Source organism: Halichoerus grypus, chromosome 2, assembly GCF_964656455.1.
Source record: "Halichoerus grypus chromosome 2, mHalGry1.hap1.1, whole genome shotgun sequence".
In the NCBI taxonomy this organism is placed as follows: domain Eukaryota; kingdom Metazoa; phylum Chordata; class Mammalia; order Carnivora; family Phocidae; genus Halichoerus; species Halichoerus grypus.
The window spans coordinates 194,917,539-194,936,648 of record NC_135713.1 but is presented as its reverse complement, the minus strand read 5'-3'; the positions used below and the strand labels follow the sequence as shown (position 1 = coordinate 194,936,648).

At 55.4% G+C, this 19,110-nt stretch overlaps 1 protein-coding gene across 1 annotated transcript in view; it reads left to right on the top strand.

The window, feature by feature from the left end:
• The first annotated feature begins 10,297 nt into the window (after nt 1–10,297).
• Nucleotides 10,298–19,110, top strand: part of SCN4A (sodium voltage-gated channel alpha subunit 4) — a 28,294-nt gene continuing 19,481 nt past the window's right edge. Inside the window, exons 1-10 of the mRNA XM_036116166.2 lie at nt 10,298–10,570; nt 10,661–10,779; nt 10,918–11,007; nt 11,291–11,419; nt 11,895–11,986; nt 13,824–14,138; nt 15,202–15,265; nt 15,507–15,648; nt 16,452–16,661; nt 17,227–17,380. Of these exons, the coding sequence (XP_035972059.1) occupies nt 10,298–10,570; nt 10,661–10,779; nt 10,918–11,007; nt 11,291–11,419; nt 11,895–11,986; nt 13,824–14,138; nt 15,202–15,265; nt 15,507–15,648; nt 16,452–16,661; nt 17,227–17,380 (1,588 nt within the window). The remainder of the gene's footprint in view (nt 10,571–10,660; nt 10,780–10,917; nt 11,008–11,290; nt 11,420–11,894; nt 11,987–13,823; nt 14,139–15,201; nt 15,266–15,506; nt 15,649–16,451; nt 16,662–17,226; nt 17,381–19,110) is intronic.

Sequence of the window (19,110 nt, the reverse complement as noted above, 5' to 3'; positions counted from 1 at the left end):
GGTTGAGGGAGGAAACGGGGAGCCAGGTGGGCTCTGATGGGTTTTGAACAGACTTCCTGTCACCTTCTTGGTGGACCCATGGCAGGGAAAGAGCCTGTCTGCCATGGTCTGGGAGACCATAAGAAGAGCACGGTGGCAGAGGTATCTCCCAGGGCAGACTGGAGGTAGGAACAGGCAGGGCAGGGGAAGCAGCCCTGCGTGCAGGGGGTGAGGTAGGCCAGATGTGTACAGGAGAGGGCGTGCATGCACAAGTGTGAGGGGTGGCATCCATAGAACCCTGGTGGTCATGCTTGAGGGCTCCTTAGAGAGAGCCGAGCTAGCAGAGGGCAGGAAGCCTCAGGCCTGCGTGGAACTAATCAGCCTCTCCACCCTTTGGAGCAGCTGGGAAATGACTCATAGAAGCAGTGTGTGTGTGTATGTGTGTGTGTGTGTGTACAAGTGGGCTGCAGAGGGCCTTAGGGGGTCCATGAGGGTCGACTGGTATAAAAGAAAGTCTCTTTACCAAGTTGTTGACTTGTAGCCCTCACTCCCACGATTCTCAACACATACGGCCCCAGGAGGCCCAAGTCTAGTCCTGCCAGGGCCTGCCAGACGCCCACCCCAGCTGGTGTGTTTTAGGGGTTTGGCCCAAGGACCCTGGTCTGCCTTTTGAAGAGGACAGAGAGGTGAGGGTCAGGCCAGCCCAGTCCCCCAGAGGGCTGGGGTGGGGAGGCAGCGTTTGTAGGAGTAGGCACGTGGATTTGCCTCAGAGAGCTGCATTCAAATCCTGCCTCTGCCGCTTGTCAGCTGGGAGGCTGAGCCTGGAGCGGTGCCAGGCACTCAGTAAGCACCAAATGAACATATCCATGACTGCTTTTCTTCAAGAAATAATTCTTCAGCCTCCGCCTCAAGGGCCTATGCATGTCAGCATGCCGGGTGAAGGGGTGAAATTTGGGGGCCGGAGGAACCAACCTCCTTCTCTCCTAATAGACTCTTCCCCATGCTGACTGAGGTCGGAATTCTACATCTTAAGATGAATTCCTTTGATTTGAGGCTCAGTCTTGGGAGGGGAAAGCCACTCGTGGGCCTTTGCTTCTAGGGAGAAAAGGCTTCCAGGGCCGTCAACAGATGAACTGAGAGGGGTTGGAAGGAAGGGGGCACAGTTCACAAAACCCAAACACAGCCCATTTGAGGATTTATTTCCCATTTGTGGGTTTTTTATTTCATCGGGCCCCAAGCCAACGAGAAACACTCTGGGTGAAGGCAAAGAGTCAGGTTTGAGAGGAGGAGGCAGGTTGGCAAAAACTAACTGATGTTTTTTGAGAGCCGTTGGGGGTTGGCAGAGAATGGATCTGATTGTGGGGGGAGGGGCTGCTGACATATCCTGAACAAGAAAACAAAGTTGGCATACAGTAAGTACAAAATAAATGTGGTCACCACTATCATACTTAACCCTTGCGGCGGACACATTATTAGGCTGGTTGATTCAGGTGCCTAAGAAAAGGGGAGGCATGTTTTGGTCCAGTGAGCCCCATATGGAAAGCGTGATCATCATTAGCCCACCCCTTGTCCTGGAGCACCCCTCATGTGCCCCTGATTGTTTCCGGAACTCTTGGGGCTCCTGAATGTCCGGAGGTTTCCACTCCCAGCTCTAGGCCTCCCTCCAAGACCTCTTGGAGCAGATTTCCTCTGCAGAGTGTTAGATCAGGAGGGGAGGGCACCCGGGGTGACTTCCTCCAGGGCCCTGGCCTGCCAACACCTCAGCTCTAAGTGCTGGCAGAGAAACAACACAGCTACCCCTTTCCCATCCCCACCCCCAGACTGCCCCAGCTGAGAAAAAGCTGTGACTTGAGATTTATAACTAGGGGGCATGGGGATCCATTTTGCATTCTTGGAGCAGGGCCACAATGGGAATGCAGGAATTTGGGAAGTAGGCCACCCGGATGCCCGGTGCTGTCTTTGGCCAGGATAGAAAAGGTTTGATCTCTTCCAGTCTCCCAGAAAGTTCTGAGTCTGAGCCCCCACTGCAGGTGAAGCTTAAGGAGGGGTCTCCACTGGCCACATGGAGCTCTGAAGTAATCTGGCTTCCAATCCACAGAGAACCAAAACAGCCTGACCCTGGACTGCAGCTCTGCTGCAGATGAATGGCATGCTTGGTTGGCAAGAGGCCCGATGATTGGGGCCTGAGCAAGGCCAGAAAGCTACCTCTGCGTCCAGAGGGATGGGCCCTAGAGTGAGCAAGGAAGGCTGCAAGGGACAGGTCACATCCATTCTCAATCTTCCAGGAGAGTTTCTCATAGTGGCTTTTATATCTCGGGCTGGTATGGCATGGCTGACATTTCTTGGAGGATTCCAGCCCCATGCAAGTGCAGTTAGGTGGGTTTCTGGATGTTTAAAGGACTGTCTTTGAAAGCATGTTTTCCTAGGAGAGAAGGTTCTAGAAGCATGTGGTGGGGGGGATGGTGGTAGTGACGTCTATCCTGAGCCATGTTTGGCCAATAATTTGGGACAGTCATGATCGAAGACACCCAGCTGTGAAGGTGTTGAACTGAGAGGAAAAATCAAGATCCAACAGGCTTTCACAAAAGACTAGAAGTGAAGAGGCGCAATGAATAAGAGGAACTTGTAGAATGTAAAGTCCAACACCTGGATTTATATTAGCCTTGCATCCTGAAACCATTATTAGTTTCAAGTTTGGTTTGGTTTGGTTTTTGTTTTTTTTTGTCAATTCTTTTGGATTTTGTACATAGATAATCATGTCATCTGTGAACAAAGACAGTTTTATTTCTTCCTTTCCAATCAGTATACCTTTTATTTCCTTTTCTTATCTTATTGCATTAGCTAGGACTTCCAATATGATTTTGGAAAGGAGTGGTAAGAGGCAACATCCTTGCCTTGTTCCTGATCTTAGTGGAAAACTTCTAGTTTCTCATCATTAAGTACTATGTTAGCTGTAGGTTTTTTACAAATGTTCTTTATCAGGCTGAGGAAGCTCTCTACTAATCCTAGTTTACGGAGTTGTTGTTACTGTTGTTGTTTTATCATGAATGGGTATTGGATTTTGTCAAATTCTTTTTCTGCATCTCTTGATATGATCATATGATTTTTCTTCTTTAACCTTTTGATGTGATGGATTATGTTAACTGATTTTCTAATGTTGAACCTGCCTTGCATACTTGGGATAAATCCCACTTGGTTGTAGTTATACTGCTTTTTATACACTGCTAGATTTGATTTGCTAATATTTTGTTTGGGGTCCACCTGGATTTAAAAGGGAAAAATCAATTGCACAATTTATAGGATAGGGAAGATCTAATTTGACTATAGTTCATGAGGAAAAGATCCAGGAGTGATTGCAAATTTCACCTTATGAGTAGGCTGCTGAAAGAGTGAATACTATCTTGGGATGAATGAATACAAAGGGTGTCTAGGCCAGGGAGAAAAGGCCTCTCTCTGTGGTCAGACTATGTCTGGAATTGGGTGTTCCAATCTGGCAGCCCCACAGAGAAAGACAATGCTGGGCTGGACCTGCTCCAGAGAAGAGCCGCCTCACCCTCCAGCGTCCTTACTCTCGGCTCCCTGCCTATGGACAGCTGGCCCCAGCCTGGCTCCCCAACTCCTGACCCTCCTTCCCCCACCCTCATCTCTGTCTGCTCACCACTTCCAGGCCCCCAAGATGGCCTGACTTTACTCACCACTTCCGCCCCAAAGTTCCGTTTCAATGCGGGTTCCGTTGGGGCTTCTCACTTACTAAATGGGCTCTGGCCCTGGTGCTCAGGGAGCTGGGTTTTATTCTTGGCATGGCCTCTCATTTATCACTCTCTAAAATTATCTTATTTGCTTCCCTATTTATTATCTCCCTCCTCCCTCTGGAATGCAAGCTCAGTGAGGACAGGGGGTTTGCCAGTGCTATATTGTGGCTCCTAGAACAGAGCCCAGCGCAGAGCAGGTGCTCAAGAAATGTTTGTTGAATGAATAAATGTATGATCTGGGGGGAGTTGCTGCTCCTCTCTGGGCCTCAGGTTCCCCATCTGTGAAATCAGGGCGTTGGACTCCTTGATCTCTTGAGTCCCTGCAACTCCAACATTCTTCAATTCAGTGGGAAGAGTTTGCCTCAGTTGCCACATCTGAAGAACAGACTGAGGGTGGAGGCCAGAGTCTGATCTCTGGCTGGTGGAAGGAAGGTTCACGCTGTCACGCTGGCCCCCATTACTCCAGGCTGTAGCTGGAAGAGCCACGTGGAGATGTACCAGCATGACACCTAACCCATGATATGGGGCATTGTTGTGCTTGTCCCTGCCAGGAAGCCACCATGCACACATCCCCAACAACCTTTCACTCCTCCACTGGTGTCCACTGCAAACAATATAGCTTGTCCTGTCTATTGAAAGGGTGGGCAGAAGGAACATACATGCCAGCTAACTGTGGTCTTATCTCAACCCACTGCCCCTGCAAGGGGCTCTCCAAGGCTGCAGGGTGAAGTCCAGACTCCCAGGCCTGCCAATCAAGGCTACGGCCAGCCCCCAGCCCACCTTCCCCAAATCCCTGAATAGATTCTGTGCCCCACAAAGACTGTCATAACTACAGCTCCCTATGTCCTGCCTCTGTCTTTGCTCTGGCTGCCCCCTCTCCCTGGAGTGTTCTTCCCCTCCATTTCTCTGTGTTTATAACTTAAGCATCCTTTGAGGCCCAACTGAAAAGCCACGTCTTTCCTTCTCTGACCTGGAAGTAGCCATTCATCCATCTGAACTCCCATAGCACAATGACCTCCCCTCTTTAGGGCAAGCATCGCTTTCTCCTCATATCATAGTTACATGTGCCCATGTCCACCTTCCCCCAACCGCCAGCTCTCAGAAAGCAGGATGACCAACTGGTGCATCTTTGTGTCCTATTCAGGGCTAGCTCAGCTTCTGGCTTATAAACAGGATGGATGGATTGATGGATGGATGGATGGATGGATGAATGAATGAAATGTATAGGAATCCATTTTATGCCTGGAAAGGTCTGTATCCAAGTCTTTCTCCACTCATTCTTTCAGCAAACACGTATTGAGTGCCTACTGTGTGCCCAGTCCTAGGACTGGCTATAGTGAGCTAGACAGACAGCTCCTGCCCTCTTGGCATTTCAGTCTAGTGGAGGACACAGACAAATAAATTAGGCAAATTACTTGTTTAAGTAATTACCAATGATGACATATGATGTCAAGGAAAACACAGGGGACTGATAGAGAGTGAAGAAGGAGAAAGCCACTTGGAGAAGAGACATTTGAGCCTTGACTGGGGGCTGAGATGGAAGAGCCAGGTGAAGAGGGAGGGGAGCAGAGGGCCAGGTAAAGACCAAAGGCAGGCATGAGCCCAGTGGTCCAGGAGCTGGAAAGAGGTCAGCGGGCCTGGGGCAGAGGGAACAGGGAGGAATCAGGAGACAAGGGTGTAGAGGGAGGCAGGGACTGGATCGCCTGGGCCTTGTAGGTCACAGTAAGACATTTAGGTTTTGTTCTAAGCACAACAGGAAATTGCTGGAGAAATTTAAGCAGAAGAAACAACATGATTAGTTTCTTGTTTTTAAAAGATCACTGGCTGCTCTATGGAACGGATTTGCAGAGGCCAGGGCAAAAGCAGTTAGCAGGAAACAGGCTATTGCAAGAGATTATTGTGATATGGTCCAGGGGGAAAAGGTGGAGGTCATGTATATTTTGGAGATGGTATTAATGGAACTTTGGATGGGCTGGATGTAGAAGGTGAGGGAAAAAAGCATTCAGGGAGGCACCCTGATATTTGACTGGAGCAACCAGATGGATGGATGGACATTTTCTGGGTTGAGGAAGACTATGGGTTGGAACAGTTGAAGAGTGCAAATGCTTCATCCCAGATACTGTAGGTTGGGATACCTCTTAGCTATCCACATGGAGTGGTCCAGTTGGCAATTGCATACATCAGTCTGGAGTTCAAAGGAGAAGTGATGCTATTCCTGTAACACTATTTACAGTCCTAGGAATGATGCCATCCAGACCCAGACTGAGCCCTGAGAAACTTTAGAGATTGGGCAGAGAAAGAGAAACAAGCAAAGAAATTGAGAAGAGGCAGCCAGAGAGGTAGGAGGGAAACCATGGACGTGCTCTCATGGAGGCTGAGCGAATAGAGCCTTTCCAGAAGGGGGCTGCGGCCAACTGGGTTGAATGCTTCTGAGAGGTTGAGGGAGGTGAAGACAGAAACGTGTTCGGCAGACTTGGCAGCAGAGAGGATGCCGGTGACTTGACAAAAGCCGTTTCAGTTGAGTGGGGGGATGGAAGCCAGGTTGGAATGGGCTGGAGAGTGAACAAAAGGTAAGGAAGTAAAGACAGCTGGTGCAGACACTTTCTAAGAAGTTTCTCCATGAAGGGAAACAGAAAAATGGGGCAATAGATGAAGGGAGGTGTGAGGCTGGGAGGGCGGTCTCTGTCACCACCGCCATTATTATTACGATAGGAGAGGCTGGTCATAGACAGGAAGAAGTTCACGGTGGTAGAGAGACGATAACTAGAGAACGAGATCCTTGGGAAGGCAAGAGGGGTCGGGGCCGAGCCCACGTGGAAGGCCTGGCCTTTGGTGATTCCCCGTCTTCCGTTTAGCAGGATGGCGGGGGCAGGGGGCAGCGAAGATGGTTTTGTCAGTGAAATGGGGTGTGATGCTATGTTCTCATTGAAGGCTGAGGCAAAGTCACTGGCTGGGAGCACCCTGGGGAGGAGTGTGGGGGGTTGGAGGAAAGAAGAGAAGGCATGGGATGGTTTTGTCACAAAGTGGAGAAGTGAAGCCGCCAGAGAAACATGCACCCCCAGGGCAAAAGTGAGGGCACACATGGCGTTTGTAACCACGACGTCAACTGTGACCCCAGCCCGGCCCAGCCTTTATTCTAGCAGCATCCAGCCGCGCCGGGGCTGACCCAGGAACGGCACAACTGGGACGGGCGGGCTGCGGTTTCCCCAGATGAGTGCGATGGAAGGAGAGAGGAGGCCGGAGTTGAGAATATTTTCGAGGAGGGATTGTGATGATGGCACTTATACTTGAGCTGGGCAAGTCAGAGGGTTCTGTTGGAGAGGGAGAAAGTGCAGGGACAAGGGGTGAAGGCCAGAAGAAGCCCAAGGATCACAGCAACGGGCACTTGACTGTGAGCTCAGAGGTAGGAAGTGAGGGGAGGGGATATCAGAGGAGATGTGGTCTCTGGTCATGATTTAGATTCAGGGTGTGCTTACAGGAGAAAGGGGCAAAGGTGGAGGGCTCCTCTCATTCATTCACTCATCCATTCATTCAACAACCTTTTATGGGCATCTGGCTGGCTCAGTTGGTAGAGCATGCGATTTGTGATCTCAGGGTTGTGAGTTCGAGCCCCACACTGGGGGTAAAGTTACTTAAAATCTTAAAAACACACACACACACACACACAAAAAAAACCCTTTTGTTCAGTATTAGGTACTTGGGTGGTACAAAGGAGAAGTCCACTCAGCCAGGGTGCCCAGGGAGGGCTTCCTGGAAGTAGTGGTTCTTGTGTAGGTTGAGTCTAGAAAGACAAATTAAAGTTCTCTGGGGTGACAAAAAGGAGGGGTGCCCCAGGAGGCAAGCAGACCATAAGCAAAGGCCTGGGTGGGGGGGGTTGTAAAACAGCTTGGGCCATTTGTGAGGATGGAGATGGCACGGCCAGACGGTGGGTACGTGCGGGGCAGGGGAGGGTGATAAAGTAGGGATGGGGTCGTGGCGAGCCTGGGGAGCCAGGTGGAAGGGTGTGGACACGCTACTAAGCAGTAAGAAGCCACTGAAGGAGAACGCAGGTTTGATCAGATTTGTGATTTCAGAAATGTGGATGGTGGATTACCGGGGAGCCCAGTGGGAAGTAGGGAGGCAGGTGGGGGGGATCTGGACAGAGCAGGTGAGGGGCGATGAAGGAGCAAGAGCCTGAAGGACGGAGAGCCTTGTGGGTGCTGGACCTGGGAATGGACCAGGTATACCACCAGCCAAAACCATGCCTCAACTGGCCTAGCCAGGGACAGCACTTTCTCCCTCTCATAACAAGACATCCAGACATGAAGGGGCTTCAAGGCCGGTGAAGAGGGTGGGAGAGGAATTTAGGAGGAAGTGCAGATTTTGAAGGGGGAGATGCAGAGTCTGCCTGGGGCCGGCTGGGTTCAGCAGGAGGAGTTCACACAGCCGGGTGCCGTCTGTGGGTCTGGAGCCCGGGGGGGAGAGCCCAGGGGAGGGAAGAGAGGCGGGGGCCGGGCAGCAATCTCTAAACAGACATGTGCCAACGTGCCAGGCACCAGATTCAGTGGTGACCCCAAACCCCAGGCTGTGTGGAGTCTGGCGGGGGAGACAGATATCAACAGACCCTCGTGCAAGCAGGGCATGAATTACTGCTGACCTTAGAGCTTTGAAGATTCTGTGCGCTGGGGGCCTCTAGGGACTCCAGCCAGTGTAGCTTCCACGAGTGCTGGGGGGGAGCCAGACTGTCTCTGGTTCTCCGTCGTCCCACTTGGGGCCCCATGAAGGGCAGAGTGGGCAGCATCAGGCCAGAGGATTGTTGCCAAGCGAGGCCTGTGAACTGGGAGGGCGCCCAGCAGCCATGGGGTCTCTGCAGGGCCGTCTTGTGTATGGGCATGTCTGTGGGGCCGGAGATGGGAGGAAGGCGGGAAGGTGTGTGGCCAGCGGCAGGGTAGGATGGGGTGTGTGTGTGTGTGTGTGTACATGTGTGTTCTCGCACACACGCGCTCCCACGCCCACGACGGGGCGGAGGAGCAGCTGAGGGACGGGCTCAGCAGGGATGAGCAGAGTCATCCCCGTGGAAACACGACTCCCTGGGTGATGGTAGGGAGCAGCTGGGCCGCCAGGCAGGGGGCGTGGCCGGCTCTGCCCAATGGCTCTGGCCTCTCCCTGGGCCGCCCTCCCCACCTGTTGACCAAACGCGGGGAAGTGCCATGCTGGCCGGGGCGGGACACCGCGCAGGCGTCTGCGCCCGCCGAGAAAGGGCCGCCCTCCAGTGTAGCCCTGGGAGCCTCTGACGGGGTCTGCCTGAGCCCCTTTGGTGGAGAGCTGGCTCTGGGGTGTCTATGAGGGTAGGCCTTGCAGTGGCTCGGGTGACTGGGCTGCCGTGGTCCCCTTGTGCCTGCCTGCTGATGTGGGTCATTCCTCAGGGCCTTGTGGATAAGTGACCCACCACCTCCACAGGGAATGGGCTCAGGAGGGCTGGGCAGCAGCGGGGCCGTCAGGAGAGGCCAAGGGACAGTCCACACTGTTCTCACAGGCCTCCGAAGCTCCGGGTGGGTGCACCTTTATCCACCCAGTCCACACAGGGACCACCAGCCAGAAACAGTCCCTGGGACCTCTAGCCCTGCTCTGCCATTGAAACTCCCATGCCTTTGTCCCCATGACCTTGCCTTTGTGTCCTCCTCTTCCGCAGTGGCATCTGTAGGCTCTCCTGACATGCCCCCACCCTCCCCCCCCACACACACAGCTTGCATCCTTTTGCTCCAGCCGCTCTGCTTGCGCACGGGTTAGATCCCACAAGTTCCGTGGGAGGGAGCTGGTGGGACCCTCTGCAGAGCCTGGGTCCCTTCCTTCTTCCCTCTCCTCGCCCAACATCATGCTTCCCCAAGGCTCAGGACAGGGTGGCCCGCACCCCACATCTTTCTTTCCCCTTCCCTCCAGGCCAGGGATGGCAAATACAGGCAGATTGGCTACATTCTCCTTTCTCGATGGGGTCTGCCCGCAGTTCCAGGCAGCCCACAGCAGCTGATCCGGGTCAGCCCTTAAGACGAAATCCACCTGCCCTTCCTGCTTTAGGCTGCTCCCACCAGGCCCTTCATCTTGAGCCATCCTTGGGGCCGCCTGCACTGTCACCTTTGAGTCCTGTCCACCTCGCTGCCGGCCTCAGGCCGCTTGAGCGTAGCCAGCTGTGGTTCTCTCTGTCCCCACAGGCCGACGCCGCACAGTTCCGGAGCTTGGGCCCAGGAAGCGGTGGAGGGCACTGGGGCGTTGGCCCCAAGTCCCCAGCACCGAAGAGGACCTGGTGGGTTTGCTGTGGGTCCCAAGGGCAGCCAACCCCCTGCTGGGGAGAGTGTGGTGCAGGCCCGGGGGTGATGCTCTTGTGTCCAGCACCCAGGCCCTGCAGGCACAGCTCCCAGTCCCGACAGGCCTTGCGCGCTGACCCCCCCGGCCTGGCCCCGGGGCAGGCAGGAGGTGAGTAGCAGACAGCAGGCCCAGGGCGGGGGAGCCGCCAAGCACCTGGGGGGCGGCACACTGCAGCCGCCCCGGCGACCTGCCACCCTCCCAGCCGCCGAGCCCAGGATGCGAGAATGGCCAGCTCATCTCTGCCCACCCTGGTGCCTCTGGGCCCTGAGAGCCTGCGCCCCTTCACCCGGGAGTCCCTGGCAGCCATAGAGCGGCGGGTGCAGGAGGAGGAGGCCCGGCAGCAGCGGAACAAGCAGATGGAGATCGAGGAGTCTGAAAGAAAGCCGCGCAGCGACCTGGAGGCCGGCAAGAACCTGCCCCTCATCTACGGGGACCCCCCACCGGAGGTCATCGGCATCCCCCTGGAGGACCTGGACCCCTACTACAGCGACAAGAAGGTCTGGGCCCGGTAGGGTTTCTTCTCCCTGCCTGTCCATCATCCGTCTGTCTGCCTGTCCCTAGACCTCACAGCACTCTCTCTGCCACAGACCTTCATCGTCCTTAACAAGGGCAAGGCCATCTTCCGCTTCTCTGCTACGCCCGCCCTCTACATGCTGAGCCCCTTCAGCATCATCAGACGCTGCGCCATCAAAGTGCTCATCCACTCATATCCTGCCCAAGTGGGGCGAGTGCAGGGGCAAGAAGGGGTTAGGGGCGGGCAAAGCCAGGTGCTGTAGGCGAGGAGGCCCTCCGCCCACCTCCCCTCCCCACCTGCTCCCTCACTTTCCTTGACCCTCCCCCTGACGCTGTTCAGCATGTTCATCATGATCACCATCCTGACCAACTGTGTGTTCATGACCATGAGCAACCCGCCTTCCTGGTCCAAGCACGTGGAGTAAGTCTCCTCCTTCTCGGAGGCCCCCTCCCCCCACCCCGCCCCGGTCTGGGACACAGCCCACCCCAGGGGTCTGCACCCCAAGGATGCCCCAAGTGGCACTTCCAGGAAGACACACACTGCAACTGTCCCCCCCATCAACACCGTAAGACCCTAGGGTGGTGCACACTGTCACTCTCATCAATATCCTCAACCCCCCGGGTGGCATATTTCATTATTGTGACCTCCCTCCTGGGAGGTCCATCCTCACCACCCCTGGCCCTGGGCACACTCTCCCGACCAGGTACACATTCACGGGGATCTATACCTTTGAGTCCCTCATCAAGATGCTGGCCCGGGGCTTCTGCATTGACAACTTCACATTCCTCCGGGACCCCTGGAACTGGCTGGACTTCAGCGTCATCACCATGGCGTGAGCAGGGCCTGGAGGGATCCTGAGGTGGAGGAGGGTGAGGGAAGGGGGCCAGGCCTCAAAGAGGGCAGCTGAGTGGGCTGACCCTCGGGGAGGGGCGGACTGTGGGGGTGACGGGCAGGTGTGCGGCGAGCTGCCATTGCTGGGGTCTGGCGGGGAGGCTCTCCTGATGCCCCCTCCGTGAGCCTCCACACGCCGTGTACAGCCACAGGCAACAGGGCTGGGCCCCAATCCCACAGGCCTCTACCCTTGCCACCCCCACGCCCAGGAAAACCCCTGCACTGTCTTCCCCAGCTCTCAGGACCCAAGAGGAACCTTGGGGGGTCTGACCTGACCTTCCCCCCCAACCCCTGTGGTTACCCCAACCACAAGGATTCCTCAGCAATCCTCATTCCGGGCCTAGAGAAGCTGTGATTTCTGCCCTCACATCCACTCCCGACTCTGACACAGCCTTCACCCCAACCCCCCTGCCCAGGTACCTGACGGAGTTTGTGGACTTGGGCAACATCTCAGCCCTGAGAACCTTCCGGGTGCTGCGGGCCCTGAAAACCATCACGGTCATCCCAGGTACTGGGAAGGTGCAGGGACCCTCTGCCTGAGCCAGCGGGCCTCCCCCCACCAATGCCCAGGCCTGGAACCTGACACTCAGGTCCAGGAGCCTGACCCAGGGTCACAACACTCTCACACCAAAACCTGGACACAGTTGGGGGGGCCCCATGGCCAGGGAGGAGCAGGGGCTGGAGGCTGGAGGCTGGGCATCCGAGAGGCAGCACAGCAAGGTGGTTAGAGCACAGACTCTGAGCCAGACTTCCTGAGCTCAAGTCTCATCTCCACCACTTCCTAACTTGGACTTCGGGCAAGTGGTTCAACCTGCCTATGACTCAGTTTCCTCCTCTATAAAATGTGCATAATAATAGTCTCACTCATTGGGCTGTTACGAGGATTAAATGTGCATGGATGTGTGTTAAATAAAATGAGCAGACTGGGCAGAGCAGAGAACTCCACCCGAGAGAGACAAAGGGAATGAGTGATGGAACGTGCCGGCCCCGAGGGCTCAATAAGGAACATGCCACATACCCACTGAGCAATCAGGCCAGGGCAATTCCAAAGTAATGCAGCAAGAAGCATGAAATAAATAGAATCCTGAAAACCCAGATCCTCAAAAAAGCATGTGGAGAAACCGGACAAGGTTCACGAAAGGAGAGAAAGATGGTCTGAAAAGAGATGGGCCCTGGGAGGAGGGGGATTAGGTCTGAGTGCTAGAAAGTACCATTTTTCCCCTAGTCCCATGCCCTCAAACTGTGGCTGAGGAAGGTGACACCCTGACAGGCCCTGGGGGAGGAAGTGCTTTCCGAAGGCCATACTGCTCTCTGGCCACTGAGTGAAGGCCACGGTCCTCAACACCACGCTTCCAGCATCCTCCCAGCTTGGAGGGTTTTGATAAGGCAGCTGCTGAGCCCCTGTTTTCCACATCAGGATAAGAAAAGGAAATGAACTGGGGTGCCTGGGTGGCTCTGTCAGTTAAGTGTCTGCTTCGGCTCAGGTCATGGTCCCAGGGTCCTGGGATCGAGCCCCACATTGGGCTCCCTGCTCGGTGGGAAGCCTGATTCTCCCTCACCCGCTCCCCCTGCTTGTGTTCCCTCTCTCACTATGTCTCTCTCTGTCAAATAAATAAATAAAACCTTAAAAAAAAAGGAAAGGAAATGAACTGATATGGAAGGGAGAGACACTCTGATTAGGCCCAAAGAAAGTTACAGCTCTTCCATAAATGATGGGAATCCATCCCTGGAAGTCTTTAAGAGTTTCTATGCCTTTGTCTGTCCAGAGGGGCAGGTTGCAATAAGATCTCCAGCTCAGTCCAGAGCTGCTGTTCCTTGGGTGTTAATAGGCATTATAAGAAAAAGAGTTCTGTTGTCAAGTAAGTTAAGAAAATGTGGTATTAAAGTGTGTGTTTGTTTCTGCAGGACTTGTCAGAGCCTTTGATAGGCTAATCTACAGTCATGCTCCAAGAGCGGAATCTAGAACTGAGCCTTTCCCAAACATTTATCGAATCCCTTCTTTTAAGGGCACAGCTGGGGAGATCAGTGTTGTGTAGAACACAGTTTGGGAGTGTTGACCTGGTGACATTCAACTCCACCATGGGCCTGTGTGTTACTCTACAAGTCAGGCAACAACCTGGAAAGTCCTTATAGCTTACTCTTCTAGTGGCCGAGATTCTGTGGCCATTCAAAGGTTCCACATCAAGGATGAGATGGGAGAGGGGTGGGCTCATTTGGGGAGGCTTCAGGGAAGTGGTGCCCCTCATATATCAAGTCTTGAAGGAGATGTGTAGGAAAGGCTTGAGGGGATAGGAGAGGGAGCTCTCACCCTGCGAATCCCCTACCCTCACCCTCCCTCTGGTCAGGGCTGAAGACGATTGTGGGGGCCCTGATCCAGTCCGTGAAAAAGCTGTCGGACGTGATGATCCTCACCGTCTTCTGCCTGAGTGTCTTTGCGCTGGTGGGGCTGCAGCTCTTCATGGGAAACCTGCGGCAGAAGTGCGTGCGCTGGCCCCCGCCCTTCAATGACACCAACACCACGTGGTATGGCAACGACATGTGGTACGGCAACGACACGTGGAATGGCAACAACACGTGGAACGGCAACGACACGTGGAACAGCCATGAGAGCTGGGCCAGCAACTCGACCTTTGACTGGGATGCCTACATCAGTGACGAAGGTAAGAGCGCAGGCTGGGGAGGCCAGGGGGATCTGTCCCAGCCCCTAGGGCAGCCCCTCACACGGGATAAGCAGCAGGGGGCACCGAAGCTTAAATCCATCGCTTACCAGCTTGGGGAACCTCTGACAAGTCACTTGGTCTCCCTAACCCTCAGAACCCTCACCTCTAAAACTGAGGCAACAGTGCCTTTCTCGGGCGCCTGGGTGGCTCAGTCGGTGAAGCGTCTGCCTTCGGCTCAGGTCATGATCCCAGGGTCCTGGGATCGAGTCCCGCATGGGGTTCCCTGCTCAGCAGGGAGTCCGCTTCTACCCCTCTGTCTGCCACTCTATCCCTCCCCCTCCCCTCTGCTCATGCATGCTCCCGTGCACGCGCCCTCTTTCTCAAAAAAATAAATAAAATCTTTAACAAAAAAATGCCTTTCTCAAAGGGTGAGCGTGACAATGAATGCCCCATGACTTTGAAAATCCTCCGGCTTTCCCTATGAAAAGCAGCGGCCCATCGTCCCCATTCCCTAACCGACACATCCCTTATTTTCCCCCATAACATGACCTCCTGGCACCCTGGCAGGGCCACCACCCGCCACCCATGGACTCATCTGGTCACACCCCATACTCCACAGGCACACACACAAGCCACACGTTTTCACGCAGCCACCGTTAGTCCATACAAGGCCTTCTGGCTAATTAGGAAAAGGTACCCCTTCTTCAACCTGGCCCCTGGATTCCAGCTCTCCCCCCACCTGCTCACCCCTCAGTCGGGCGTCCCACGCAGACGTGCGGTAGCTGCGTGCAAGCGCACACACCGGCTGGCCGGCTCTCTGTGCCCCTGCTGCGTCCCGACCGCCCAGCCACACACCCGAGGCGCTGAGCTGACACGGCTTGCAGCTGAGCTCCCTGGAGTGCATCTACCCAGAGACCTTAAAGGAGGGACAGGGGCAGCCAGAGAGCCTCCATTTGGTGCATGTGGTGCACACAGATGTGCCCCCAGGCGTGCAGTGAGTGCGAGTGTCCACAGTGTGTCCACGTGGGTGACACGTCTCCTTTGTGGCCTCTGACTCCCAAAGGGAACTTCTATTTCCTGGAGGGTGCCAATGACGCCCTGCTCTGTGGGAACAGCAGCGATGCTGGGTGAGTGATACGGGGGGCTGGGAAGAGGTGTCCCAGGGGTGTCAGGAGCCGGGAGCTGACTAGGGACAAGGACGTGGGGTGGAGGAGAAGGTAAGGAAAACCCGTGGACGTGAATGGAACCCTTCCCTGTTTGGGGGACGTGGACAGAACTACAGGATTTTTCCTCTTGGGATTCCCCCCATCTTTTGCTCGGCTGGAGTTCTCTCCCCTCCCGAAAGCCAGCAGCCCGTCTTACCCACAGGCACTGCCCCGAGGGTTACGAGTGTATTAAGGCCGGGCGGAACCCCAACTACGGCTACACCAGCTACGACACGTTCAGCTGGGCCTTCCTGGCCCTCTTCCGCCTCATGACCCAGGACTACTGGGAGAACCTCTTCCAGCTGGTACGACTGCCCCCGCCCTGCTCGCAGCCCCACCGCCACCTGGCCCCAGCCCCACAGCCTCCTCAGGGCATGGCCGGACCTGTCACAAGGCCCCCTCCTCCCTGAGACGCCCCTCAGCGCCCCTGCAGACAGCTTCTCGGAGGCCTCTGACACTGGGGACCTGCCCACATCTGGCCACAGCCTTCTCTTCCTTTGCCACCTTCGCCTTAAGCGCTGAGATCTGGGCCTGGCACAGACCCCCCAGGCCTCACAGCAACCAGTAGGGTAGCTTAGAAATTCAACCCTGCCCCTACACAATTATTTAGCTTCTACTGTTTGCATGGTAGGCAGGTTGCGTCGGGAGCCGCAGTGCCTTCTGGTCCCTGGTAATGTTTCTAACACTGATGATATTAATGATAATAATAATAATGGCAACTATTATTTGTTGAGCTCTTATTAGATGCCAGGCACGGTAGCAACGGTAGGATTCAAGTTGACCCCAAAGCCCGTGTTGACCACTTTTTTTTTTTATTTTCTTTTATCCTGGCTCTCTGATCTCAAGATGTCTGTCTCAGGTCCTCAGGGCTCTCTGAGCCAGGAGACCAGGAAAGTCTGGGTCCCAAGTGTATATTTTGAAGCTCCCCAGAATGTGGCTTAGCCTGCCAAGGGTGGCTATCCCCTGCCTCAAGGTCCTCAAATCGCCAGGCTCTGTGAGCGACCCTCCCTGTCTACCTATCTGGGCAGTGGGTGTGTGGAGAGGGGTGGTGGGTGAAAGCAGGCAGGGGGCCATGGGACGCTCCCTCTCCCTCTCCCCCTCCTCCCAGACCCTTCGAGCTGCTGGCAAGACCTACATGATCTTCTTCGTGGTCATCATTTTCCTGGGCTCCTTCTACCTCATTAACCTGATCCTGGCGGTGGTGGCCATGGCGTATGCAGAGCAGAACGAGGCCACCCTGGCCGAGGATCAGGAGAAAGAAGAAGAGTTTCAGCAGATGCTGGAGAAATTCAAAAAGCAGCAGGAGGAGCTGGGGAAGGTCTGGACTCAGGGAGAGGAGGCCCTCAGCCTGGGTTCTCCCGGGCAGGCTGAGGGTGAGGGAGAGTCATGGGGTAGGGGCTGCAAGGCAGGGTGAGCACAAGGCCCCAGGCTGGGGGCTTTGCGGGGATGGGAGGCATCCAGGCAGTAGAAAGAGTAATCTGCAGCTCTGTGCCTCAGTGTCCCTATAAACAACAAGGCATCTGGAGTAGTTAAACCTGAAGTGACCTTCCAGCTCAAATATCTATGGTCTTGTGATTCTCTCTGGGTGGGATATGGGCCCATGCTGAGGGAGAGGTGGGTCCTGGGGAGGCCCCGGCGTGAAGCCGCCCATTTCCTCACCACCTCCTGGAGTGTAGGGTCAGTCCGGGCTTCCGAGAGCTGTGGGTCTTCAGGGATGAAGGTCTTCAGTCACTTTGGTCCCTACCCTGTCAATCCCATCACCCCCGAGGTCGCCCCCCAAACCGCACCAGGCTCAGGACTTGGAAAGAAGCTCTGAGAGTCCATTAGTCCATCCACCGGGCTCTGAGATGGACTCCGTGCCTACCACCCTTGCTGATCCACAGGTCAAGCCTGCCCAGGCTCTGGAAGGCGGGGAGGCAGATGGGGACCCAGCCCACGGCAAAGACTGCAACGGCAGCCTAGACACATCGCTAGGGGAGAAGGGGCCCCCCCGGCAGAGCTGCAGTGCAGACAGTGCTATCTCAGACGCTATGGAAGGTGAGTGCTTGACACCCCTCTGGACATCCTACTCTGCTTGTCCTGCCCATCAGGCCACTCGGGCTCCCGTGCGGGGGGCGGGCAGGTGGGGCCTGGCTGGGCCCAGCTTCGGAAGGACAGTAACTTAATATAGGTATCGAAGAAATGGCCATGAGAAATATAATCCTGGCTTAGCCAGGCCCAGGTCTGGCTGCAAGGCCAGGCTGCTATGGGAACTGGGGGCTTCTGGGGGAGGACCTCGGGGGCTGCCAAGGCAATGGGGAAGGACAGGAGGATCATACTAACCAGGAAGGCCCAGTGTTCTGGAAACTGGAAATCCTGCTCCTCAAATGTCTTCTGGACAGAAGTTAAAGGTCAAAGGTCAAACTCTGCCCAGGTAGAGTCCCAGATTCCCCCAAATCCCCATACTGCCCTACAAGTGCCAGGGAAAGAACAGGATAAGGTAACAAGGACAGGGTGGATAGACACAAACACGGATGGATGGATGGATGGATGGATGGGCTGAAAGATCAGTGAATGGGAAGAGACATGGGTGTGTGGATGGATGAGAGGAAAGGGGGGAGGGAGGGAAATAGGAGGGAGGAGAAGGGGAGGAGGAAGCAAAGGAAGAAGGAAATCTGACATGGAAGAGATCTGGTCCCCTTCTCAGGTCCCCCTCCCCTTCCTTGTGCCAGGAAGGACTGGGAGGGCCTAGAGGACTTTGGAGACCTCTGGAGGACACCTTCTCATCCCACCTCATATGACAGGCATCCAGGGGTCTGTGCCCTGCCAGAGAATGCCGCAGGGGGTACTCAGTGTCACTGGCCGAGGAGGTCACTCAACGCTGCCCTGGCTGGGACTGCTGTGAGAAGTTTTGGGTGTCAGACACTGTTTGAATCACCTGCAGTGACTTGGGGGTCACCAGCTTGGGGGTGGGGCTGTTACTATCAGACTAGAATCTGCAGCCTTTGCGAGGTCCAATTAGCTAATTTCCTGGGGTGTTCCAATCCTGCACTTGAACCCAGATCTCCATAGGACGGCCCCTGACTCTCTCCTCATCTATGAAATGGGGGGTCACTGATAGCACTTGTCTCATAAATTTCTGGTGGTGATGAAATAAGATCACGCCGAGGCTGCGGACTCCCACAGGCCAGCAGGAAGGGCAGCTTTATCCATGGGCCTGACAGAGCCCCAGGACTCTAGAGCTGGGGTGGCAAGAATAGGCGATGTTTCCAGAAAGCCCCTCTGATGGGAAAGGACAGACGGGCTGGGGACAGTGTGGAGGGGTCACCTTTGCTGGCAATGGGAGGGAGAGGCCTCAGGGGGATCCTTGGTCTGCTCTGAATGGCATTGGCCAGCAGCAAGTGGAACAGGGCCCAACCCTCTGCGGTGGCCTCCCACCTCTCCCTGCAGACCCTCGGGCCCAGCCAGAGATCAGGGGTCTCCCGAGCCAGGATCACAGCCCCGGGGCCACGGGCAGAGGGTGGGAGTCACTGAAGGGCGGGCTTTGTGAGGTGTGCCAAGAAGGCCCAGCCTGAGGTGGGGCATTAAGAGAAGGGATTACAGGTAGGGCTGGCTGAGGGGGTGGGGGTTTGAGGGTGGGAGCATTAATAGGCGGGGCTTTGTGGGTGGGACACTGGGGTGGGTTGGGGCATGTGGGCGGGGCCTCCGGGGGCAGGTCTTGAGGGTGACACCCCCCACCCCCCAGAGGGGGGCTTGAAGTAGGCTTGGCTGAGGGGATGGTTTGAGAT